This window comes from Leptodactylus fuscus, chromosome 7 (assembly GCF_031893055.1).
Source record: "Leptodactylus fuscus isolate aLepFus1 chromosome 7, aLepFus1.hap2, whole genome shotgun sequence".
Classification (NCBI taxonomy): Eukaryota; Metazoa; Chordata; class Amphibia; order Anura; family Leptodactylidae; genus Leptodactylus; species Leptodactylus fuscus.
The window spans coordinates 111,295,006-111,322,138 of record NC_134271.1 but is presented as its reverse complement, the minus strand read 5'-3'; the positions used below and the strand labels follow the sequence as shown (position 1 = coordinate 111,322,138).

At 40.1% G+C, this 27,133-nt stretch overlaps 1 protein-coding gene across 1 annotated transcript in view; it reads left to right on the top strand.

The window, feature by feature from the left end:
- Nucleotides 1–27,133, top strand: part of SPTBN5 (spectrin beta, non-erythrocytic 5) — a 201,019-nt gene that overhangs the window by 113,625 nt on the left and 60,261 nt on the right. Inside the window, exon 30 of the mRNA XM_075282805.1 lies at nt 26,507–26,611. Within this exon, the coding sequence (XP_075138906.1) occupies nt 26,507–26,611 (105 nt within the window). The remainder of the gene's footprint in view (nt 1–26,506; nt 26,612–27,133) is intronic.

Below are 27,133 nucleotides of genomic sequence, written 5' to 3'. Positions count from 1 at the left end.
AGGCTTCGTTCAGCTTCTCCAGCCGCACTTTCTACAGTTACAGGGCACCACCATGGCATATGTTCCTCCTCTTGTATCTGAACTGCTTGGACAGTGCTACCAATAGCTTCCATGCTGATTTCTTGGGAACATTCCTTCATATACTGGTCAGGATCTAGTGGCATTCTTGACAATCCATCAGCGTCTGCATTTGCTTTCCCTGGGCGGTATTTAATGCTAAAATTGAAGTCTGCGAGTTCTGACACCCATCTATGGCCAGTCGCATTTAATTTTGCTGTAGTGAGAACATAGGTAAGTGGATTGTTGTCTGTATATACAACAAATGATGGACTATAGTACAAGTAGTCTCTAAAACGGTCACATATTGCCCATTTCATTGCCAAAAACTCAAGTTTCCCCGAGTGCAAATGGTAGTTTTTCTCTGCTGCAGTAAGAGTTCTTGAGCCATAACCAATAACTCTCAACTTGCCATTTTGCCTTTGATATAGGACAGCACCAAGTCCTTCCTGAGACGCATCACAGTGCAGTATGAATGGGATGTTGAAGTCTGGATATCCCATCACTGGTGGCTTAACTAACAAATCAATCAGTCTCTCCAGGATTTCTTGATGATGGGCAGTCCAATTGATGGGCTGATGTGCAGGAAGTTGACTTTTTCCCTTCTGTTTGGATCTATCTCTCTTTGCTTTCTTTTGTGTGGGTGATGGTGAACAAGGCCCTACCGACAGTAGATCATACAGTGGAGCGGCAATCCGGGAGAAATTTTGAATATATGTCCGGCAGTAGGACAGAAAACCTAGTATTTTTCTAAGCTCTCCCACTGTAGATGGAGGTTTGTTTTTCAAAGCCATTACTGGAGCAATTTCTGCTGGATCCATAGTATAGCCATCACCAGAGACAATCTTACCTAGGAACCGGACTTGTCTTTTGAACAGCTCACATTTCTTCGGTGTTAGCTTGATTCCATGCTGTTGGTAGCGCTGAAGCACAGTCCGTACATGTTCCACATGTTCAGTGAAAGACTTACTGTGAACCAGGTTGTCATCAAGATACGGTTGACAGATACTGTCTCTCAGTCCTTCCAAGCATTCTTCCATGCTTCTCTGAAATTCCGCTGGAGCTGAGCTGAGCCCAAAAGGAATACGGATCCATTCATATAATCCCCAAGGTGTTATAAAGGCTGTCAAAGGCCTACTGGATTCTTCTATAAATCCTTGGTGATAGGCTTTCCCTTGATCAAGCACAGAAAACCATGAACTTCCTGACAAACTATTCAGCATATCTTGGATTCTCGGTATAGGATGACGGTCAGGAACTGACTTCTGGTTTAGTTCTCTATAATCCCAGCAGAGTCTCAAGCTACCACCTCGTTTTCTTACACATACTATAGGAGAAGAGTAGGATGATTTTGACTTTCTAATCCATCCTCTATTTATCAGGTCTTGTAGGTACTCCTTCACTTCGTTATGAAGCGGTTTCGGCACAGAAGTATATGTCTTCTTAACGGGGGTGGTGTCTTTTAGATTAATCTTTAATTGGAGTGATGGAATATATCCAACATCAGACTCATCTCTGGAGAAGGCATGACATTCATCTCTTAACATCTGCCTTACTATGCACTGTTCGTCTGCATCAAGATGATCCATAGGAACCGGAGGATCCCATTCCTCTTTAACTGAAGACACTTCACCCTCTGCTTTTTCAACATTTTCCACTGTTTGTATGTTTGCAGTCAGAGAAGAAACTTGAACAGGTTTTATGCAAGCTGGATATACCGCTTTGACTGTTTCCAAGTGACCCAACACGGTTTTTGGATCCAGTACAATATCATGTTTAGTGGGGTTCATTACTGGAATGGTTACCCGAGCATAGTTGTCATAAGGTACAATTACAACTGTCTCATCTGTATATATTCCCTCTGGTAACTGTGCAGTGTTACTTGGCACAAAGAGCTTTTCCTGGTTCTTCTTATGAGGTCCCACATGGACACCACACTTGACACCCATTATAGTACCTGCAGGAATAATGGTACGACGTACTCCAGTTCTTACCTCCTTCACAAATGTTTCTGCTTGGCTCACTTGGACGGCTTTTACCACCATCTCTGCTCTTCTTGTCGGCAGTGAAAATGATGCAGCCAGTGTACTCACCAAAGATGATGAAGGGATTTTCCTCAGGATGACTTCCACAATCACATTATATCCAATGATTGGCTCTTCAGCTACATTATTGTCACTAGATACTAGAAAAGGCACCAGAAGTTCTATGTTGTCATTACCAGAGGACAGCTGAAAGGTTACTTCTATCCAACCAATGAAAGGAATTTCGGTTTTGTTTACCGCCCTCCCGCATAATGGTTCAGAGCCTAGTAATTCTTCCACTGCCCTTACTTCTGTTTGAGGAAGGTACTGCTGCCGCCAACTTTCATTGATGATACTTGCTTGAGCTCCAGTGTCCCATAATGCCTGAAGAGGAACCCCATTTAGTTTACATAGGACCATACACCTTTTTCCTATTAAATTGATGAGTTTTCTTTGGCCTCTCGACACACTTTCACTCATCTGTAAGTTAGTTGTCGTGCACTTCCTAGAGGTGACTTGCTGTATACTGTTCTGTTGAAGCTCCAGTTGTTGGATACGATCACATACATTTTGGAAATAAGTATGTAGCAGATTTTCTTTGGCTTCCATACCTGAAGATGGTACTTTCTTTGGTTGGGACTGGGGCTTGGCACAGGTTACTGATTGTCCCTCATCAGCAACCTCCTGTCTTTTAACTGTGCAGATCTGGGTGCACAACATCCCCTAGCATAATGTCCTTCTTTGCCACATTTGTAGCAGTGGCGACATGTATGACCTTGATTTGATGTCTTGCAGGCCTCACAAATTGGATTCTGCTTATTTCTGGAAGTTACTTGGGATGAAACCAATCTTGGTTCTTGAGAAGTCTTAAGTAACTTTTTCAATTCTGACATCTCATTCCTCAGTTCTTTCACAGCCTCCTCCCAGTTTGTCACTTCTGTATCTCCTGAAGGTGGAACTTTCTTTGATTTTAGCGTAGGTGGGGCGGTTTGAGTTGTAGATGACTCTACTTTTGTAAGTAATCCTTGTTGTGTGGTACCAGCCTGCATTTCGCCAAGTTTGCTGATTTTGCTGGAAGAGTACTTCTTTAATTTCTGTTCCCTCTCTTGTTCCCAACTGGCAGCTTCATTCATTTTCTTTATTAATACGTCATCAGTGACAGTGGGATCATCCAAATAAGGTTTCAATTGGAATTTAATGTGTTCACTGAGCAGTCCTGTTCCTACTGATCTCAGGAATTTCCTTTGAATCAAATCCGTTTCAAATTTTTCCTCTGCTCCCACTTCTCTAGAGGCAAAGAGAAGTCTGTCCTTTAGTTCTATAGCCCTGAAGAGGAAATTTTGAGGAGATTCTTTGCTGTCTTGCGAGATATTTACCAGCCGGTGGTATAAGTCCGAGTTGCTCTCCTCCTTGTAGTATCCTTTTAGGATAGTCTTCAGCTGTGGCAGTGTTAGATCACTTTTCATCTCTAACATATTTCTTATACTCAGGCCAGGGCTTATTGCTTTAACTACTGCCTCAATCACTTCTAATTCACTGTAGCCCTTTTGCAGTCCCATGTCTATCTGGTGCATGAGATTTGTGTAAGACAGTTTGTCTTTTTGACCTCTTTCACCAATTTGACCACTAATTTTAAAGTCTTTCCGTATTGTCATTTCTGGCCACATGTTCTGTGGAGAAGTCCTGCAGTAAGTCTCTCTCTCTGACACCTCTTGCTTTGCTTGACTTGATGTCTCAGAAACAAGGGCTTTTTCTAACAGTTTGCTAGATTCCTGGAATGCTTTCTGCAAAGCAAGGTACTGTGCCTTTAAATCTTCCAATTGAGTCTGGGTCTTAGTCTCTTTTGCCTGTGCCCCGACCTCTGCCTCTGAATGCAGATCTGTAATGAACTGTTTGCACTTTTGGAGGAACAGACAGGTAACATCTTCATCCTCTGTTTCTCCCACTTCATCAAGCAGTTTATTGATAGCATTCAGCAGGTGCCTGCGGGTTCTGGCTTTGGAGATTTGCTCCCATGGCACTTTAAGATATTTGCTAACAGCACCCAGTTCATCAAATGTTAGATGCAGCAAGGACTCACTAATGTCATTAATACAGCTCTCCACATCCATTGTCAGTCTGCTGGGCAGGATCTCACTGAGCGGACACTCACAGGATATCACTGAGATGGCTGCACTTTACAATTGGTTCTTTTCTATCTCTTATTGAGTGAATTCTGCTCTGTATCTTCTATGAATTGTCACTCAATCCCATCCTCGTCGCCATTTTTGTTGCACACCTAATGAACTAACACTGGTGTGGTTGGGGGGGTTTATATTCTTTATTCACCTTATCTGTAATCATAAGGGACATGCATCAATATGGAGAGTAGGACCTCCCTTCTTCTTGCTATCTGAGGTGCACTACAATAAGTGTCCTTACATACTATCTAGTAGTTATACATTAGCATCAAGTTCTCAGTCATTCCTAACATCAGTGACTGTATCAACATATACTGAACAATACAATATGAGAATATAACAACAACATGGCTGCAGCAATTAATCACTGTACCTGTAATCATAAGGGACATGCATCAATATGGAGAGTAGGACCTCCCTTCTTCTTGCTATCTGAGGTGCACTACAATAAGTGTCCCACCAGAAACACACCTCTGAGATACATGGTCCCACTCTAGTGTCAGGTTACAGGACCTGTAAACTGCTAGTCTGACACTAGGTAATATCCAAATTTTTGTGTAGTGGATCTTTCTGTATATATCTCACATTAATAAATGTTATTATTATTCTTATTGCCCTTTGTTCAGTGAAATATATATATCCTGATATAAAGACACCTTGCGTATCTGTTATGAGTTATAGAACTGTAGTTTAGAGAGAGCGGCTTAGGGGTCAGGTGTCTTCTCTGCTTTCACTTTATATGCCCTAAGGTAACTGAGCTGGGAGGATGGCATTGTACAGTGACACCGCAGACTATAAAGAGGGACCAAATGCTCTTGTTCAGTTTGCAGTGTTTTAACCCTGTCCGCTCTAGCATGGATTGCCCTCCTTCACTGCTAAAGCTACATGAAGCTTTGCACTCTCAAACTTTTCAGGACTGAAGGTGTTAAATGCATCTAGTCTAAGTGACAAATTCTTAGCCTTTTCTTTAATGCACAGAAGAAAATGGAAAACACATGGAGGATATTATTAAATCCTACCTTTTTTTTGTTAAGTAATATTATCATTACTGCTAAATTCCACTGTGCCCTTACTTGGAAAGGATGTAGGAAATATTTTTAAGACGCGTGAACACAAGCACCACAGACATGCAAAGGCAGAAAAGTCAGTATAGGGTGAGGAGAGGCAGGACAGCAGCACACTTGCAGCTCCGCTGTGAAATCACATTGATTTTCCTCCTGTGGTACATGCAAGAAGACTTCTGCAATAAGCAAGTCACCTAAAGCTATCTGCACTTGTGACTGGACGCGCTGGCTCTCTGCTGCTCTGCTTGCATTCTCTCTTTTACATTGAAGCCAGATGATTTATCTGCAAGCACACTCTGCACCTAGTGACTTTCTTCCTTACGATATTTTATTTAAAGCATATATCAGGGACTTTCTGACAGAGATTTTGGCACATTGGTTGTGCTCAGCCATTGACAGAACTGCTATACATTTGCCAACTGGACATTTAGCAAGAAAGCGTTTTCTTCAAAAGGCAAAGAAGACACAGACTTTAAAATTTGGCCAGACTGGATTCAGACGTTAACTTACCTACTGTTTGGCCTCAATATGTCGTGTTGGAATAGTCCTAGATCTACTTCTTCCTACGTCACTAAATTGGACTTGACATTGTGTCGCCCAAAAGCGGACTCGTCTCTGTCTCAGATTTCACAGCCCACATGCAGTGATCATGGTTTTGGGGCTGTGACAGATTTTGCTGATTATGTACCATACACCCCAACGTCAACTAAAGGGAAATTTACCGGTGGATGTTGCACTAAACCTGAAGATGCTACTGGATTGCATTGTTCTAGATTGGATATTACACTTGAACAAAAAGACAGAAGAAAAAACCCACTGAAAAGTCCTGTGTGCACTTGTTCTTCCACCGCAACACGACCCCATATGCCCTGGAGATACTCTTCATCCTGCAGTAGTGCTCAGGGTGGTCAGCACTGTCTTGGTCAAGGAGGTTTTGTTCATGATCATGGATGTGGATTTACAAATCCCTTACCTAAGAAGAAAACTTCTGTGACTGTGAAGAGCACCTCTCGTTCTTCTTGTGTTGATAATCCTATCCAGCTTGAATCCTTTCCTACTGTCTCAAAAAGTCAGTCGTCCTGGACCTCTCGCCTGGATGTGGTACTAGCTAGTAATTCAGCTGTCTCTGCAACTCAGATTGATAAACCTCAGACCATTTTTACTTCTTGCAGCTCTGAGAAACCGTGCAAAGAGTATGCTGAGAATGTGTCCCACATGCCTAACATCAAGGGAGTAAAAATGTATATATCCAGTTGCAGTTTGACAGTGCAACCTCTTCAGTCTAAGTGCCAAGGTGGTAGCCTAAACCAGCCTGTTCTTCTGATGCCAGAAGGTGATAACTCAACCAAGCAGTACTCAGTAGGATTTCAGACACCACAGAAGAAGTTTATAGTATCAGAAGCTCCTACTCTTCAGATCACACAATTTCAGTTGACCAGGTCACCTGCAAATACCCCTACCATTCAGCAAACTTCATCTAGGAATCTATGGATATCACCTGAAAGGATTCCAAAAGTTTCAGGAACTCCGGGAACCCCTGAGATGGTTCCAAATGTTCTTGTATTTCAGAGGAGCTGTTCACCTACTTGTAAAACGAATCTGTATCCTGTTCTTATACCCACCCAGCACAAAGCTTCAAAGGTTTCTCTGGTTATTGGTAGCCCAGTAGCACCTGTACCTGTCCAGATCATTCATGAATACAGCCGAAGTCCTACACCTGCTATCTTCATATCAAATGGTGATCAGCCATCCTCCTCAGAGGATCTTGGTTCTGGCTACTTACTTTCTGTGAACCCAATAGCTTACTCCAAGCCAAAACATGTGGAGGCTTTACGATCAAGCCCAGGGCTTGGGGCTCAGCCTGTAAGGTGTAAACCAGCTGAACCCTATTTTTGCCATTCTTCACCTTGTACAGTGGTGCCAAGGGTACCAAATACTAGAGACTCTAGTGCGCCTATAAATATTAGCATTGAAACATTTGGGAACCAAAGGGGGGCAGTCAAAATATCAATTTCACATTCAAGGGGTTTTTAATCTGGATCATTCTTTACTTGATACAATTGACAGCGGTCTATGTACAGGTATATTCAATGTATATACTGTGATGCTTTAAAATAAGGTTGTCAGGGCTCATATTGCTTCATTTTTATTGGTAAATCTGGTTTAATAACACAAAGTATAACTAATATAAGCATCTGGGTCCATATGTGTAATGATGCTGTGCATTAGCTTTAGAAATCTATGCTGTGTTGTTGTTTTTACAGGTGATCTTAGGTTATAGGGTTGTTAGTGTTCCTCTGAACCATTTGCTTATGTCTATACAGAGCTGGTATACAGTGAAGGCTTTGTATGCAGTTACTGTATGTTCGGTGTCAAGGAATGGTAACTGCATGCAATATAGAAGTAAACTGAGAAAGTGAAGAAATGTGTTATAGTAAAGTTTACAGAAGAACATTCACAAGCTTTATAGTGGCTACTTCAGGCTACACTATTTACATCTATGCTTACTTTTATATTGAGGCAGAATCTCCCGCCGCTGTAAATCTACTTTATGTATATAATTTCAGATAATTTATGAATAGGTCGATTTGGCTTTTATCAAATTATCATTGACCTCAAAACATGTGCAGATTATCTGTGTCAGGTCATGTTTTTCAGCAAGAAATCTTCTAGCATCTTACATTGCATCCTTTATTTTGTGATTTAGTAGATATTATTGCCAGCATGGATTATATGAGCTATTAAAATTGAAGATTTTAATTAATAATTTGTTTTGTCCAGTGTTATCAATGCCAGTCTCATTATTCTGCATCTTCAATCATATATAGTTTGTTTTATTTTTTTTCACAGTTTTAGCATAGATTTTTTGAAAAGATCAGCAAAAGTGTGAATTGAAAAAAAGTAGTAAAAGGGGTTTCCAAGATTTTTATTTATTTTTTACTAAAAAGCAATGGAATGTTGTTTAAAAAAAATTGCTCATTCTCATGTGACTCCTGTAACAAACCATTTTCCTCCTCACTCATGACATATGTGCAGACGTCACTGCTAAGGGGAGTGTTTGGCTGTATCATCCATGTGCATAATGGCCAGAATGTCACCATTGTAGGACAGTTAAAGGGAATGTATCATCACATTTTGTATTTATTTATTAAAATCAGATAGTGAAATATATCTAATTTTCTAATCTGTTTTTATTTTCTGATTGAATATATTTTTATTCTGTTTTCTTTACAAGATGGAGGCTACCATCTTGCCTGAGCTTTTTCTCTGTACTCTCATGGCCATAGGCAGCAATAGACTGGAGCTGACTCTTTGGGAGGGTTTTCCAGACATGTTCTGTGCATGGAGAGGAGTAGCTAAGCTGTGATATCATATATTGTCAGTAGTGGATGGGAAATATCGTCACTCCTTAGGGAGATACCACCATGTAGTTGTGTGGAGTCTTATTAAGCCATAGACGCTCCACTGTGAGGGATCATGGGAAGAATATGCAAATCTATCTTCCATGATGTAAATAGGTAGACAGTGCCTCAGTCATACAGCCCAATAGAGGGCGCTCCCTTTAACATCATGCTCGACCTAAGTAGTGGATGTAATAGGTAAACACATTCCTCTTAATAAAGACCAGAGGACCTCCAATGCAGTGGTGCTGGAGCAGTAGAGAGATTACCAGGAAAGTAGGATATTTGTTATGGCATCACATTCTCTGCATTCATGTTATTTTGTGAAAATCCCGGCAAACCTCTTTAATAAGACTACACCTTTATTAAGGATCTGTAATACTGTTTGCCTGACTTCTAGGAAAGAGCAAATGAGACCCACTGTAAAGTATGGATGATACACTGATAAATCCATCTTTTTAAAGAGGTTGTCTAAGATTGATGACCTGTCCTTAGAATAGACAATTTGATATCAGTAGAGGCTGTACACCTGGGCCTCTGCACCGTTCAGCTGTGTTTAGCAGTGTGCACAGGGCTCTGTTCACTGTGTAGTGGCCCTGTTACATTATTACATCTTGGCTCCCATTGAAATTAAAGCCTGCTTCTGGCTCCATACACTGTGCTGAAAATAGCTGGTTGTTGCAGGGACTGGGTGTCTATGGATAAGTCATTAATTGTCAGGCTTAGATAAATCCTTTAATAGTATCTGTAGAGTTTTGATGGGCGTCTTACAGATTAAATCCAATTATAAACTTGCATATGTAATTATATGTAATTTCTGCTGAGGGCTTCTGCAGGGTATTGAAGTGATATCATTATATCTGTGGGGAACCCATCACCACTGGTTTCCCTGCAATGTTACCACACAGGGACTGACTCATTACACGCAGGCTACCATATAACACATATGGGTTACTCGGTATATAGGAAATACAGCCATGAAGCATAAGTATAGTCCTATCTGTTCTGTATATTGGTCATTAGGTGCATCTGTTATAAGGGGTTATCCAAGACCTTCTCTTCAACTTTTATAGGTGCTGTAAGTGGGGCAAAAGAAATGTACTCACCGTTTCCTGGTCATAGGTTTTCAGCGGCTGTGTGTCAGTTCCCCAGCTGATGTCAGTAGTGACTTCCCATTTGTGAGAGTAGACCACTGCAACCTCACAACCAGCCATCACAAGCCTCACAAATAGCACATGACTGACTGGCCTCAGTAGTCACATGCAGAAGTCATCACTGAGGGTCCACTCACATAAAAAGGAAGTCACCGGGGAACCTGTACACAGCAACAGTCAAGGACCTATTAGCCCTATTATCAGCACCTGTAGAAGATAAAAAAATACAAAAATAAAAATCTTTTGGACAACCCTTTTAAGATAATGATGGTGAATGTTCATGAATTGTTACAGTCTGCCTTCTATGTATGTTTAGCTCTCATAAAATGTGAAACAAAAGAACCAGGTTTATGCTTCTGCATCATAAAAATGTTGAGTAGTTCCTGTAGCTTAGTTGGCCTTCTAAGGGCGGGTTCAGACCTGCGCCCGGTCTCCGCTTTCAGGTTTACATATTCTGCCTGAGAAACTGGACAGGAGACGGAAACCGCCAGTCACTTTTCAAACCCATTCATTTGAAAGGGATTGCAAAGTGTCCACCGGTGAGCGCCTGTGAGCGTTTTGTGGTCGGACATGCAGGACTTTGTGTCTAGTTAAAGAAAAATGGTTTTGCCGCGGAGAGCACAAAACACTCGCGGGCGGATACTGACAGTGGGGTTTCTGTCTGCTGACGGCAGAAGACGGAAACCCACAAAGCAGAGACCGGGCGCAGATGTGAACCCGCACTAAATTGCTTTTGTAAATAACATTTAGGATAATAGGAAATGTTGTCTTTTTCTAAATCTTGGGACTAAGCCTTCATTCATATTGTAGTAGATGCTGTGTCATACCTTGTATTATACAATGCACTGGAGGATTACAGGATATATGCAAATTATAGTTTTGCAAGTTACAACACAGATATCTCTAAATATTGTAATGGAACATTCCTTGTAAATTACCGGTCCCACTATGCGATAACATCTTTCCAAATAACTCACACATCTGAGGAAAATATGAAAATATTATGTAGCAGTGTGAAAACAAAGCAATATCCCTCAGATCTGTAACTGGAATGAGAGATACAAATCTGTATTCTATACAGTTTATGATCTGTTTCAATCTCTTGTCTGGTTTATTGAAACATATCGTTCTCCTTCTTTGTAATATATTCTCTACATTGATTCAGGACAACTGCAGTTCCATAGGCTTGCTCTGTTTATGGCTATATCCACATGTTCAATATTCTGTCAGGATTTATGTATGGCTTCCATGCCTAAAAATAACTAAATAAAATAATGTGCGTACTGCAGACTTTAAAATCCACATCATGTGCATTATTGCTGCAGACCTCCCAAGGAAAATTGAATTAAAAATGGGGTTAATGTATGGGCAAATCTGCTGATACATCCATGGCAGCGAGCAGAATATTGGCTTTGGATTTCTGCCCCAAATTTGTCCAAGGTGAACCTGACATTTCTGATTGTAACTTAAAAATGGTAGCATAAAAAACAGATTATATAGAATAATGCAAAAAACTAGCACAGACTTCAGCAATGACAGAATAATGGACCCCAAAGCTGTGGCAGTGTGGGTTATCTATAGAAACAATGGGCTAAACTGGCTGAGTCTCATGCTATGGGTTCTGCAGCTGAATCAATCACAGAATCCACAGTAGGATCGAGCTGGACACTACTTTTTCAGCATCCTGAAAAAAGAAGTGTCCTCCACTACGTCCTATTGGAAACAATGGGAGACAGATTCCAGCCAGTATCTGCCTCAAAATCAGCTGCAAATTTCTCCATATGAACAGCCTACTTTTTTTTAAAAAAAACAAACCCAAAAAAAGGGGGGGGGGGGTAAATTTCAGCTCACCATATGAAGGATCTCTAATGAATTCTAATGAATTTTTTTAACCTTAATAATGATCTGCCCTGTGTATACAATGATAACAAGGTTTCTAATGCAGCCAAGTGGGAAGGTATATGAAGCAGAGGGGTTCTTACAATTGTCTATGGTACACCCAATGAATCCCAGTCTCACACTGCCAAACGTCTGTTTACTTTGTTTACTTTAAAGCAGGGGTCTCAAAAAAAGTGTACCCTGAGACTGTAATCTATTGCCACATAAAAGCACCACCCATCTAGTTCTAAAGCTTCCTGAGCTTGTAGGCCACAAATCTGAGGTCTACAAGTTCAGGGCATCTTCAGTTCAGATACTTATCTCTTGGCTTCCCAGCATCTCCTGCTCTTCTTTCCTGCTCCAGTGAGCAGTGAGAAAAGTACTGGTGGGGACATTAAACTGTGTGAGGCCACTGCTGGGGTACATGAAAGTGAGAGGGGCCTCTGCTGAGGGACAGTAAATTGTCGGAGGCTACTGCTGGGGTACATAAAAGTGAGCAGAGCCACTGCTGGGGATATTAAACTGTACTGGGACTTCTGAGGTACATTAAACAATAAATTTGCATTCTATAGAATTTAGAGGGAATGCGGCCCATCAGCTTTTTTCTATGTGTAGCCCATTTGCTTGGCCAAGTGTGAGACCCCAGCTTTCAGGTACTTGCCATCTAATCAGTTGACATGTAATGCATATAATATATACCTTTATGTATAAAATAGCTATAGAAACTATGTATACTATAGTCTTGAAATGAAACAGCATTTTAGTTATCAGTTCTACAAATTTGCTAAGATATCACTTTATTGTCTACTGGTTGCTGTTGGCTACAGATCTGTAATGCTTCTGTTTAGGACTTGGAGTGCACAATGATGCTCATTGTTACTTAATTATTATTAAAAAGGATCTTTCATGTCCTCTTGAAAGTGCAGTTTTATATACCACTAGAAAGCAGACAGTGTGCTGAATTCAGTTCACTGTCGGCTTTCCTGGTATGTGCTCCGGTGGTGGTAATGTTGATGCCATTAATTTCGGCACTGGTATTTCCCCACTGTCAGAAGGGCGTTCCTCATAGGTTAGCGATGACGTGGAGTTGTGAGGAAAGCCCTTCTGACAGAAGGAAGAAATTGATGCCGAAACGAACGGCACCAATATCTCCACCATTGGGGCAGAAAAGCCAACAGTGTGTTGAATTCAGCACACTGTCTGTTTTCTAGCAGTATATAAAAACGCACTTTAATGATCACATGAAATGTCCTCTTTCAGTGGATTTGAGCATTTTAACCCATAAATCAGAAGTCATCCATCTGATCTTATTTGGAATCACCTTGTAGTTATTTTTGACTGATCTATGAAGGATAGGGTGCCAATTTATACGTATTACTACAGACCTGTGTAGGGCATAACCATGGATGGAAGGCCATGTTTAGCCAAAAATACTGATCAAAATGATTAGGACTTTTTTAATATCCACTGCAGTCCTGTTTATTAACACTTAACAACTTGATGCAAATATTAGAACATCAGTTATTCATGTGCTAATAGGTTCAGTAGTCCTGCATGTTCGCACAAGCAAGATTTAGAATAAAAATAAAGCCAGCGTAAGGTGCAGCACCTAGCCTGATATAGCACATTATGTCATACACAGGAAAAGAACAAAAGTGTTGACTGTGCTAGATAGGAGCCCTGAAGAACTTTTTAAAGGGAGTCCGCCACCAGAACCAAGCATATTAACCCAAAAGATAGAAAGGTTATGCTTACCTAACTCAAATGGTGTTTTCACCTTGTGAATTGGTGACTCCATTGCTGAGATCTGTTTTTGGGAATATGCAGATGAGCTCTTTGGCGCAACAACTTACTGCCATTGATACATTTTCAGACACTTTTGATGAAAACACAAATACCTTTTAAAATCAGAAGTTGAAATATCTTTATAGTTTTACTGGACAGTCTGTTTTATCACTGTATAAGCAATCATATGAGGTGTTCTATCAGTTTTTCTGCCGGTAATAGCCCCATTATGGCTGCAGCATATTTTGCCTTTCTCTCTGAGTCAGGTGATATGTACAATACAGAGTGGCCTGTTTCCCTGTCCGTTAATGCTATTATTTGTGTTATTACATGTAATTCTGCCAGAATTAACTTCAAAACAACAAACATATAGCTGAGCAAATTACAAGAGAACATAATAATGTACCGTATTTTTTGGACTATAAGACGCACCTAGGTTTTAGAGGAGGAAAATAGGGGAAAAAAAATTTTGAAGCAAAAACTGGTAAAATATTTAATATACGGGAGTTGTAGTTTTGCAACAGCTGCAAGGCCACATTGACAGGTGACCCTGCAGCTGTACGGGGATGCATAGTGTTTTTTTTTTGCAGGGCCAGATGTACTTTTTAGTTATACCATTTTGGGGAATGTCTATTTCTTAGATAACCTTGTATTGAAAAAAAAACAGGAGGTGATTTAGAACTTTTATTTATTTCATATTTTTATTATATATTTTTAAAGCTTTTTTTTTTTTTACTATTTTATTCCCCCCCCGGGGGCTTGAACCTGCGGTCACTTGATTGCAAGTCCCATAGATGGCAATACAAGTGTATTGCTGTCTATGGGACATTCTGTATATTAGTATTACGGCGGCTGGTCATAGACCCAGCCGCAATACTAATATAGCAGTGACAGGCCTGGGAGCCTTCATTAGGCTCCCGGCTCTCACCCGAACAGGTCGGCTCCTGCGATATCGCCGCACAGGAGCCGGCCTGCAACTTCACAGGTACAGGGCCGGTGGGGACCGGCCCCGGGGGAGAAGGGGCCACCGATACTGACCCGGCATCCGCTGTACTAGAGAGGCGGATGCCGGCGAGGGATAGACGCCAGCACAGGTGCCGGGGCCTGAGACATCGCTCCTCTGCCCTGCCTGAAGCCAGCGGCGGGGGGACGGAGGAGCGGAATAGCATCACCGCTGCCGCTGCTGGCTTCATGCAGGACAGAGGAGCGCAGCGATGTCTCAGGCCCCGGCGTCTATCACTTGCCGGCTTCCGCCTCTCTATTAGAGCGGATGCCAGGCGCCACATTCAGACTATAAGACGCACCCTTCTTTTCCCCCCAAATTTTGGGGAAAAAAAGTGTGTCTTATAGTCCAAAAAATACGGTAGGTGATCCAGGGACACTAGACTGCAAATCCAGGTTATGATGCACCTGACATAAAAAATAGAGTGAACATCATAAAACCAGCCCATAAGAAAGTTGCACAAATATACTTCTTCTCCTATTCCATTCCATTCAGAATTTCTTTTTTCCAGCTTCTCAGTACATTGTATAGAATAATAAATGGTACCATTGTGAAGAATAATTTGTCCTGCAAACATTAAGCACTCATATGGCACAGTAAATGGAAAAACAAAAAAGTTATGGGGTTTAGAAATCATAATAGTAGCCACAAGCTATATATGCACAGTTTTGGGAGGGGGGGGGGGGGGTTGAAAAATAGAGTAAAGTAAGTGTTGTTTCCAGTTGTTACTGTTACAGAGCAGATTATAAATTGGGATGACGTGCAGACAGCAGAGAATTGTATAACAATATACTGTGTAAACCTCACAATTGTTTAAGACAGCGTGTAGTAGCCATGTAATAAGCTCCAGCTTTGCGTGACTATCACTTTGCACATTTGGTAGTAGACACAGTTGTCCTCTGGAAATAATTGTTAGAATCTCATTTATTTCTATTTGCATGGGGCCACGGTAAGGAGAAAATCTTCCCAAAAGAATGTCATCTTAAATATTTACATGTGATACTCCATGGGGCCTGGTTGTAAATTTAAGCTAGGCAGTAACATTCCTTCTTAATTTCTAGTAGCTAGAATGAGAGCCTAAAGGATTTACTGGAATTATTCATTTATTTCTTACAGACGTACAGAAAACACTATTCACTTAGAAATGAAGAGGCTGTGTGTTTACTAGCCATTAAGTTTTGTATAAGTTATAGCAACCTCCTATTCTTGAAGAAGTTGGGGGCAAAGGTAGCAAGGTCATGGGGCTGCACCTGCATAGATGCCAGGACACACTGGGCCTGAGCTAGTTGTAATATAGGATGACATGTTCTATTCTTGTCGAGGCATGACTGAGATAAATAGGGAGTGAACTATAACATCTGGAGGTGGTCCTGAAAAAAACAATTAAAGAGAGTCTGTCATCGGTAGTTGCACTAATAAACCTGGTGTAAGCCCTCGCGGGCAGGGCCCTCTACCCCACTGTGCCAGTCAGTCATTGTTAGCATTATATCTACCTGTATATTCTGTGAATTGTATGTAACCCCCAAATGTAAAGCACCATGGAATTAATGGTGCTATATAAATAAATAATAATAATAATAATAATAATAATAATAATAACCTGGTCACAGCACCATGTAGAGGTGATTCTACCGGTTCCAAATATGAATACAATTCCATATCCATCATACACTGAAATAACTGGTACTGAAATCCTTCCAAACCTATACATCCTACAAAATTGTCCTTATTAATAATACTTTATTAAAGGTGCTGTCCTGGATTTTTCTTGTAGTTTGATGAAGGTGAAAAAAACAAAACCCAAAACAATACTACCCTGTGTACACTACTCATACAGTGGAGCACACCAGAGTGCTGGAAATAGATAAGTATGGTGTTTTTTTTTTGTTTTTTTTTTTACCTTCCCCACCACGTTTGGCATTTACCCCTAAGGCATCTTGTGGCACCCATGCCTTGAGCTACCTAAACATCCCGAAATATGCCTCTTATTCAGGTTTGAAGTCCAAATTCCATATAAATCACAGTTTTATTCCTATATAAATGAAGGGGAACTTCCTTTGAGTTGTGCCATAGCTGGCTTGGGTTTTAGTGTTAGAACTAGCACTCAAGCCTCCTTAGGTTCCAGGGCCTGATTGCTTCTGCTACACCTCTTTTTTATACACTCTTGGTCTATGCATGTATAATACATACATATAGCCAGTTTCTTGATTCTCTTTTTCATTGGATCATTGTCAGTTCATCTCATGGACTATAGTGGAAACGGAAGCAGACAGGGTCATAGTTTGAGAGGAGAGGAGAGTTACTAGGCCCTGGGGAGTAAGGCAGCAAAAGTTGCTCTTCCACATAAAAAACAGCACTGTTCTAAATGGCACAGTGAAGGTATGGGCCCCATTACAGATTATGCATATGGAGCCAGAAGCTTCAAGTTACACCTCTGAACACAGAATTTATTTACATAATTTTTCACATTTACGGTATATGCCAAGAGGAAAGACATTTAAAAATACATATTAAAAAACAGAATATTTTGTAAAGACAGAATATTTTTTTCTTATTTTAGAGACCAAATACCTCAAATTCTTGACCAAATCTGCCAGTCAGAATAAATCCTTGGATCAACCTCCTATCTCCAGAAACCTACCGCATTCCTATATATTAGGAAAGATCATCTTTATTATAAAACTTTGCTTCCTAAACTTTGTCCTTTCACTCTTATTTAATTCCTCGCAAGAGCGGGATAGAAATAGAGCGTAAGCACCAAAACATTTCACAAAGCTTATTTAAGATCATGAACAGTCCAAATACGCAGCTCTAAAATAGCACTTTGACTGGGGCTGGAGGACATTAGAAGACGTTATGAGCTGGGGGTAAGAATTTATATTTAGAAGAAATCCTAAAATGACTGCATCATGTTTCGTAGCTCCTAAAACTTAGAATTGATGTGGCTTTCTCTGAAAAGTGTTTTGATAATGCTGTCTTATTATATATACACTACATATCATAGTATAATAGTCCGATCAGATATTCAAATTGGATTAGGTCACCGAAGTCTCGCCATTAATTTTAGATGTGACCCCCAGAAATTTTCTAAATCTGTTCAGCAAAGTGTTCTCCCCAATTCAGCAGATTTTATTAGGTATGAGATAATTGTTCAACATACAGACAACAGCAATGATTCTTGCTCTGGTTGATTTTTTTTTTTTTTAGATTTATTATTAGATATTGGTAGTGTATTACCGTGTTTCTCCAAAAATAAGCCCTACTCCAAAAATAAGCCCCAGCTATATTTTGCAGGGTTTTGGAGTAGGCTTGAAATATAAGCCCTGATCCAAAAATAAGCCCTAGTTATAGTTGGGTTTAACCACTTGCTGACATCTATGATTGCGGAGGATGCTGGATCCTTAAAGATTCTGGCCGCTGCAGAGCGACCACCATAGCTACCGTACCGGTGCATTACAGCGGAGATCTGGGGCTAATGTCTGCAATCAGAGTTCACTTCTTAGTGTGACCCCCCACACACACACAAACACAAAAAAAATGGGATTACAACAGCCCTGTAGCTTTTTCATTGTGGACCAGATCCCTTTAGCGAGATTGTGTGAGCCGACCTATTCCTTTGAGTCTCATGAAGGTTCTCAGGCCTGTCGTAGGAATATTACCATTGAGGCTGGTCAATTGCCAGCCTTAATAAGTAATGTAGTGAATCTCCCACAGTTTGTATTTCAATCTATGGGACAATTGCAGATTCTAGCCCCTTAGGGGTGGTTAATAAAATAGTAATAGACATAAAAATAAAAAAAAATTAAAAAAAGTTTTAAAAAAATAATATATATGTGTGTTCAAATCATCTCATTAGAATACATGTAAAACTAAAAAAAATTCCTGGAAAATACATACACATAAGGTATCCCTGTGACTGAAAATGCCTGGTCTACAAATGTATAAAAATATTTTTCTCATATAGTAAATGCTGTAGCAGGAAAAAAAATCAAAAGTCCCGAACCGCCATTTTTTTCGCTGTTTCACCTGTGCTAAAAATTTGAATAAAGAGTGATAAAATGTGTGATTTGTTTTTCATGGAAAAAATTAAGACCTGCCCCGAAAATAAGCCCTAGCTTTTTTTTTGGAGAAAAAAATATAAGACTCTGTCTAATTTTTGGAGAAACACGGTACAGAATGCATACCCAAAATTCATAAATATTTGTTTTACATAAAATTTTGTAGATTCCATTGCTCAAAGATGAGCAACGCCTCAGAGGCAGCTGCCACGAGGTCCCTGAATAGAGGGAGCCCATATTAATGTATGTTTTATTTTGATCAGTTTTGAGAACCTGTACAAGGACATCCTCTCCATAGGCTGGATAGAAGATCAATCCAAGCATTAAGTCTTCCTGTTCCTGATGATTTTAGTGGTGTGATTGAGTTATCCAGTTTAATTTTTTCTGTGATGCCCCCACATCTATGTATTTTCCTACTGGATCACCCTACATTGTACTGATTTTACTGCGTACAGCTGATGCATAAAAACTTCCATGTACTTTTCAATGTGCTTGTAATTTGTTCGGAAGTTTTAGCTATTCAAAGCTGTAGTGTTGTAGTGAGGATGCAGGTCTTCTGGAATAAGTCCACTATGAGATGGTTACTCTTGTAGATCAAAACACTTTATTCCATGCTTCCATCATGGCTCCCTGTCTAACAACTCCTCCCTCTAAGCTCAGCTCCTCCTCCATTACTACCTCACTGTTGCTAGGCAGACAAAGCAGAATAAGTAAGCAGAACAGAACATACAGAACATACTTATAACAACATCACAAAAGCCATGCTTGTCATTTCCTCTCCGAAGTACATGCCGGCGCCTTTTATCAAAGGCAATTGCTTTCAGAGAGTTACTCTATAACATCCGAGCTTTATATCTAAATACAAAAAGCAGAGGTCTTATTGTCATTAAACCTGCAGAACAAGTTTTCTTTAACTAAGAACACAAAAATCAGTAATATGTTCTCTACCAGATCGTTTAGACTTCATGCTGCAAAGTGTTTACTTTCTGGTTGCAACTCTTTCCCATGTGATCCAAAGGAAGAAATCCTCCAAAAGTCACTTTGGGCTAAACCATTATCCAAATTCACTCTCCTATTCATAACTCATAAACTGGGGGGCATTTGTAAAGCCTCTTTTTTTAAATACTTTTTATGCAAGTAATGTTCTATAATGCACTTATACAATACATCATATATATACATCAATGTAACTTTATTATATAGATTTTTCTATTTTACTTCTTATTGCAAGTATACTTTTATTTATTCAAAAACTCAAAGGACTTTCTCTCCACATTTTTCAGGCAGAAACCTGGCGGACACCATTGTAGTCTAGTCTAGTTTCTGCGGGTAACTGTTTTGTAAGCGAATTGGGTCTCCGTTTTTGGATCCCCAAGTGGTCCCAAAGAACGGAAACCAAGCCTAAGTGTGAACCTAAAGTAAGTGCTAACTTTATATTTTTAATTCCTTTTCAAACTACTCCTGACTTTGCCTCAAAAGAACTAAGCAAAATCTGTAAAAAAAAACAAACAAAAACCCCAAAACGCTGCATTTCTGCAACGTGGGGCCGTTTTCTAAAGGGGTTTCCAAAGCCTATATTATAAGCTAAATTATTAATGACTTATCCTAAGAATAGGCTTCACACACTCTCCAGGCTCTCCTTCTACTGATTGTAAACAGAGCTCCCCACTGACAAAGGTCACCTTGACCGAAACATTTGGGACTTGTGATTACTCTGTGATTGTATTATGTATTCAAAAAATTGGCTGGACATAGTTTATATGAAATGCGTAATAAATATATAATATATTGACAAGATTACCAAGTGCTGTGGACTTCCACTCATTAATGAATGGTCATGGTGGACCTTCTTACTGGCCCCCCCCCCCACACACACACACTCCCCTACAGACAGTGTGCTGTAAAATTTCGACATAACACTATTTTAAGAAAAGGTCATCAATATCAGATCAGTGAGGATCTGACACCCAACACACCATCAATTGCTTATTCTCTGCAGTTGACATACAGGGAATGGAGCAGAAAGCAGACAGCTCTGTTCTCTTTGTAGTGGCTGAACCAAGTCATTGCAGATTAGCTCCCATCCAAGTGAATAAGAGCTGAGCTGCAGTACCCTGGTGTAACCACTACACAGAGAACACAGCTGTCTGATTCCTGCTCCATTCTCTGTGCATTAGCTTCTGTGAACAGCTGTTTGGTGGGTGTACAAGGCTTAAGGCTTCCTCTGATCTGATATTGATGACCTCAATGATCTGATATTGACGTCTATAGGATAGGTCATCAATATTTATAGTCCTGAAAATCCTCTTAAAAGAATTGTGATGGAGTGTGAAGTGAGGATTAGCTGTATGTACAGATTCCATATTATAGTAAACCTTAATATTGTTTAATAGACACTTTAATAGATTCTTCTATATGTTACCACTTACTCATGATTCCACTCCCCTCAAATAAGTTTTTATTCTGCTGCCTCTTTAACATTCTTGAGAAATCGCCCTTTGCTGTAAAGTCCTGAGGGATTTCCATTGAGTGTAATTTTACAGACTAATTGGTGTGCTATATTATCATGCATGCATGTCAGCAGACACAGAGCCAGCCGGCAGGAGAGCGCACAAAGCAGCCGTTCCACATGCCTAAGAAAATACAGGACGTAAATGCCGTCTTATAAAAAAGAGATCTGAGAACTGGCTAAAAACATAAATTAAAGTCACTAGCGAACATTTTGCCAAATATCGCACTTCACTACTTGGCTAAACCCCAGACATCATGTTTAGTCTTTAGATTCTGCACATTTCTGCAGCTACAAAGCAAGAGAACGCTTTCAGAGACATACTGATCTTACAGTTCAATGACTTTTTATTTCCAGTATTATTGCAGGGGGCTATGTTGTGACATTGTGACTACCACATGTAACAAAATGCAGCAATCAAAAAAAAGTGCAGTAAATGGGGGAAAATAACCCAAAAAGTAGAGTAAATGAAACAAAGAACAGATGTTTTAGTGAAGGTATTTGAAGGAATGTGTTTTTGGAAGCAAATCCAAAAGGGATCTGTATGTGATGTTGAGAGATGCTATGAGAAGATCATCTTCTGGTTGCCACTATTCCCGGGAAAACCCATTGAACCAGCATGGCATCCCCTTTGTAACTGGTATCAGTGATCTTCTACATCTCATAAAACCTGCATAGTTACACAGTATGGTTGAAAATAGATATATGTATGAGTAAGGACCTTCGTCTCTTTGCCTCTAGCTTTGCACCTTATTGAGTTTATTTGTAGGTAAACGTTGCAGTCGTCACTGGTCACAGACAAAACTCATTTCTGCTTTAGCTAGGATGTCGACAGGCTTGGACTGGTCCATACGGGAGTAAGTGTATCTACTGGTGGGCCTCCAGGTCCAACCACAAATCCTGCATGAGTGACACACATCACAGTACAATGCACTTACTGTATTGTATACAGGTATTCAGGTCTGTTCTGGGTTCTGTTTTTTCAAAGTTTCTGTGGGTCTTTCTGCTACTATGTGATCACATATCCCCAGCTCACAGCTCTCAGAGCTGGGTCAATACAAGAGCCAGTCAACAAGATACAGGACAGGACAGAAACAGTCTGAGACAAGGATCCGGCAGCCAGGGATAATATATGTCAGGACAGTTTTAGGAATTTGCAGAAGATTCAGGTAATGTTTGCCTGTAACTGTATAGTGGGCTCACAGACTCAATTAAACTGTGGGTCCTAGGCATCCCCATCCGACCCCAAGTAAGGAAATTGAAATGGACATGTTGTCTATTCTGTTACTATGCTCATGGCTAGAGGAATGTCTGATGGAGACATTATAGGAGTATAGAATAAAAAGAACACCAAATATCCTTATCATAGGGCCAAGTATACAGTGTACTTGACGTATCCACCTCTTCCATGAACTGAAGGTACTTGGAACTGGTGGGCTGGTGCAAAATCTACATGTACATCTATAACCTGGTTAGGGATTACCATGCACCGATGGAATTGCTCCATTTTATTTCTCCTTAGTTTGACTTTGCTCTTGACCATGCTCATCAGCATCTTATGTTTAGCAGTCATGGAGTTAACTATAGTCAGTCTTGCACTGAGCAGAGTAAATACATTATCAAGTTAATGACTCTATGTGGTTTTGTGTAGCCCTATCCAGTGACAGCCAAGTATCCAGACACAGACGCTCGGTTTAGTATTGGATTTCCAGTTCAGTTTTCCAGCTGTTGGTTACTCCTTCCCGTGCCAGCCCACTAGCCCCCCTGCTGGGAAACCCTGCTGCGAATAGCGTCCAAAGTCTAATCTGCTTGCATACACCCCAGAGCAGCTTTTTATGACCTTTGATAGAACATGACCCAAGCAGCAGCAGAATGTTACAAACACCACATGACCAGATCAGGTCTTCTTACTAAAAAGTGTCATACTACAAGTTCAAGAATCACTGTGAAATATAGCACCTTAGCCCTGCCACGTCTGTACATGCCAATATTTCACTATCATGACTAGCATTATTGTGCTGCTTGTCAAGTGCATCTGTGCACACATATGGTACACGTTCAGCTAGCCCAAATTCAGAGTATGTCAGACTGTAAGTAGCCTTAAAACTAAACCTTATACTAGTGCAACAAACACAAAGTCCATAAATGTAAAATACTAAGCTGACAGAATTGCTAAAATACTGGTTCATTTATATTAGATACCTTGTAGGAGGTTATTAGCAACTAAGTATTTCGTTTAGAATTACTGGCCTACTTGAATATGTTTGTGAATGGTTATTACAGAGGGTTATGAAAATGTTTAGTTTTCATATGTAGATAGTGGGGTACATTTACTGTTTTAGGCCAGGGCTCCACGTGGTATAGATGCTGCAGCAAAAAACACATTTTACAGTCACTGCAAAGTGGCAAATCCCATCCACACATTGCAGAAAATGTGCACAGTGGAAACGCTGTGATTTCCAAAACTGTTGCGGTTTGGGCAATTGCACTATGTCAATTATAACTTCAGAAACCTCAACGGTTTCCCTATTGGTATAATGGAAGAAGGAAGTCTACAGAAGAAGCCTCTGTGGACTTTGTGTGAAAAGCACTACGGGAAAAACCTTTTTACTGCGGCCCACTACATGGGGCCTTAGCCTGAAGTGGATTTTTCATCACCTCCACTATCTTCAACTCTTTATATGCTTTAATAGACACTTCTCTACCAATTCAAGTGCAGTTGGAATTTTTTGGGGGGCCCCCACTGTTCTCAAGCAATCAGTACCATTAGTTTTGGTGCCTGTTATACTTTCTACTATCAAGTGGGTAGCCTTGTCAGAGCTCTGACACTTCCTGTCCCTAAGCTCATAAATCCACTCCCTTGCCTGTTTCTATATGAGACCACCCCTGTGACAGTAGAAGTCTAACATATCAGTCACCAAAGCTAAGTGCACTGATTGCTTTGGAATGTTGGGGGCTAGAGAAAAAAATCCAATGTTCCAGAATCGGTGGTGCAAACAACTGGAGATAGTGGTGAAAGATCCTTTTTAAAATACTGCTGCAATGGAGAAACAACGGGCATATTGTACATGTCTCTAACCATTTTATTAAAGGCATCAGAAACTTTTTAAACTTGGCAAGACAAAGGATGAAAAGCACTTGTGTATGCCAAAGTTAAGCTAAACATTAAGTCGTATAAAATTGAACAGGGTGTCTAAAAGATGCACTACATTTATCATCCACTCTGACAAACTTTGCACAAAGAGGATTAGTAAATTTATTCCACTTATCCAACACAAAATGGGGATTTCTTCAAAGAAAACCAATTGCATTTGTGACCAATGAATGGACGTCTCAAGAACAAAGTCTTAAAGAGTCACTGCAGAACATTAGTTATTTGTTCAACAGTCACTAATATATAGGCATAGTGTATATGTGAATAGAATGCAATGAGATCTTGCCTCAGAATCCAGTAATCATGGCTGCCCAGTATCAGCGAGGATTACGACAGTACAGTTCTGCCTGCTTTGTTGAAGGTGGAAATTTTCTTCTCGTCAATAACATATGATACAGTGCAACTTGCTTTTGGTAGGCTGATATGCACAAAGTCGTAAGTATGGATGTTTTATTAATACCTGTGCAGTTTCCACCATTTATCACTTGCCTGTCTGCATCCTGCTGTGAACCATTGATTCACCTAACATCAGGTAAATATGGCCTCTCTTTTATTGGTATGTTGTGTGTTATAAAGCAGATGGGCACACAGTTGGAGTTGTGTAAATTACTCAGCAATTCTTTTTATTAGCCATTAGCAGGTAACAGCATTTACTATCCTAAATTCCGTGTGGAACGTAGAATTGAAGAGGTTTTCCAGAATTGACAACATGGTTTTCTTTCAGAAAGATCTCCAGTTTCTTTTCTCAGGCAGTAACATCACATCTATTGGTCACATATCCATTCTACAGCTCAGTCCCATTCACTTCTGTTTCATAGGCCATGTGAAGTCACGTAACATGGTCTATGAGCAGCTCAGCCCCATTAGCTGCAAAACCAAGCACAGCCACAATATAGTGTATGGAGTTTCGTTTTCAGTGAAGAGACAACAGTGTTCATCCAAATACTGTGATCTTTTCAAACTGATTCCAATCTCCTATCTATGACCCATCCTAAAGAAAACCCCATTGTATTACCAGTAACTGTGAGGGTGAAAACAAATGGTGCACCCCCATGTCTGAAACCTTCTTCCTGCACCGGTCAGTGGTCACATGCTGCTGTGGGTTAAAGCTTTATTTATATCTGCATTAGTATGCGGTTTTTGGCCACCAAGGGTTGGTAGAGGATTTGGATGAAGTGCTTACTGTGTTGTAAGTCTTCACCCTCACCATCATTTTTTTTTTTTTAAATAAATAAAAATATTGCAGATGTCTGTATTATAGGTCCCATAGATGGAAGAATTCATAATTCCTGATCTATATGTTATGTAAGACGAATTGTTGTATTATCTTTCCAATGGTACTGTATATGCGGTTGAAGGAAACAAATTGGTCAACCCAACATCCGCTACATCTTATTACCAAAGACAGATGTTTACAGCTGTCTATTTTGTGATATTGTACTCTCTCTGATGGTGGGTTTTTGTAGTTTTGCTATGGAAACCTCCACCTTATCCATGCTATGCTACAGCTGTTTCCATTTTACTGATGCGGGTACAGTAGTTATTTTAATTGGCAAAAAAATATTTACCTGTTTGGTACAGAGGTCCATTATTAGACAAAACTCGGCACACCCCTATTCCGTGTAAGAGAGAATTCCAGAAATACATGGCATAATACTGTACTCGGAAGAACATCTGTTCTTGAGACCCAAGGCATATCTTCAATAAAAGCAGTCTCTGGCATCAATTCACTTCCAAGAACACATTTATTTTCGCTCAATAATGACAAACCATACAATAGGGTTTTATACTTCTACTGCTAGAAGAAGTAAACATTCTCCAATCTGAGAAGCCCATCCAGATGGTGAGAATTTAGGAGCTCAGATCCAAAGTGATGAACTTACCAAAGTTTTGATCATTATACACTACATTTACAAGATGAAACGCAAGACTGTTCTCATTAATGTCTATAGTAAAACTGGATTCTAAATGCAATGCACATGTTGTGACTGTAAAGCCTTGGCAACACTAGATTTGCCTAAAGGAAACACAACTCATTAAAATGATGTAGTATATGGTCAAAGCTGGCAATAACTGGGGCATGTCTGTTAGCTGTCTGCATAAAAAGCATTTGCACATTTTCTAGTGCCTACCAGCACACAATATAAAAATGTAGGCACTCACCCTTATGTACCAGATCATGGCTTAATATTTTGGTTTCAGAAAATATAACTTGAACGGTTACCATCTGTTTTCGCAGGTGAGATTAAAGTCAAGTGACCTCGGAGCATCTGCTGGAGAAATCGAACAACTGATCAAAAAGCATGAGGCCTTTGAGAAGCTTCTTTTGTCCCAGGATGAAAAGGTACCATGTTTAATCTGCATGCATATTGGTACTGTTATTATAATACGTATTAGAAACAAGAACAAATGAGAAATAAGAAACAACCAGTCATCATGAGAATTTCATGGGTAAAGCATCTCGATGTGTGGAGTGTATGTATTGATTGACTATGCAGTAGCGCCTCTCTACAGTGTAGCACAGTACATGTTCTGTTCTGCCCTGCACAGTGATGCACTGCTGTAGCTTATTTTCTGGTACACTGTGAGCTATACAGGACCTTGAAGATGTTTCGGTCTGTATTAGTCTCTTTTCACATCAATTTATTCAGTTTCCTTCCAACAGTAGGATTATCTAACAGAAACCTTGGACATAAACATTTAATAGAGGCCACTAAATGGCATTAGTCACCTATAGCTGGTATACATTTTATTGTACTGGATGCCTCTATGTGAAACAGCACAGTCTTCCCTGCTATTCCATATATGAAAAAAAAAACACAGACCACGATTTGTACTGCATGACATATTTTAAACAACTTTGGCT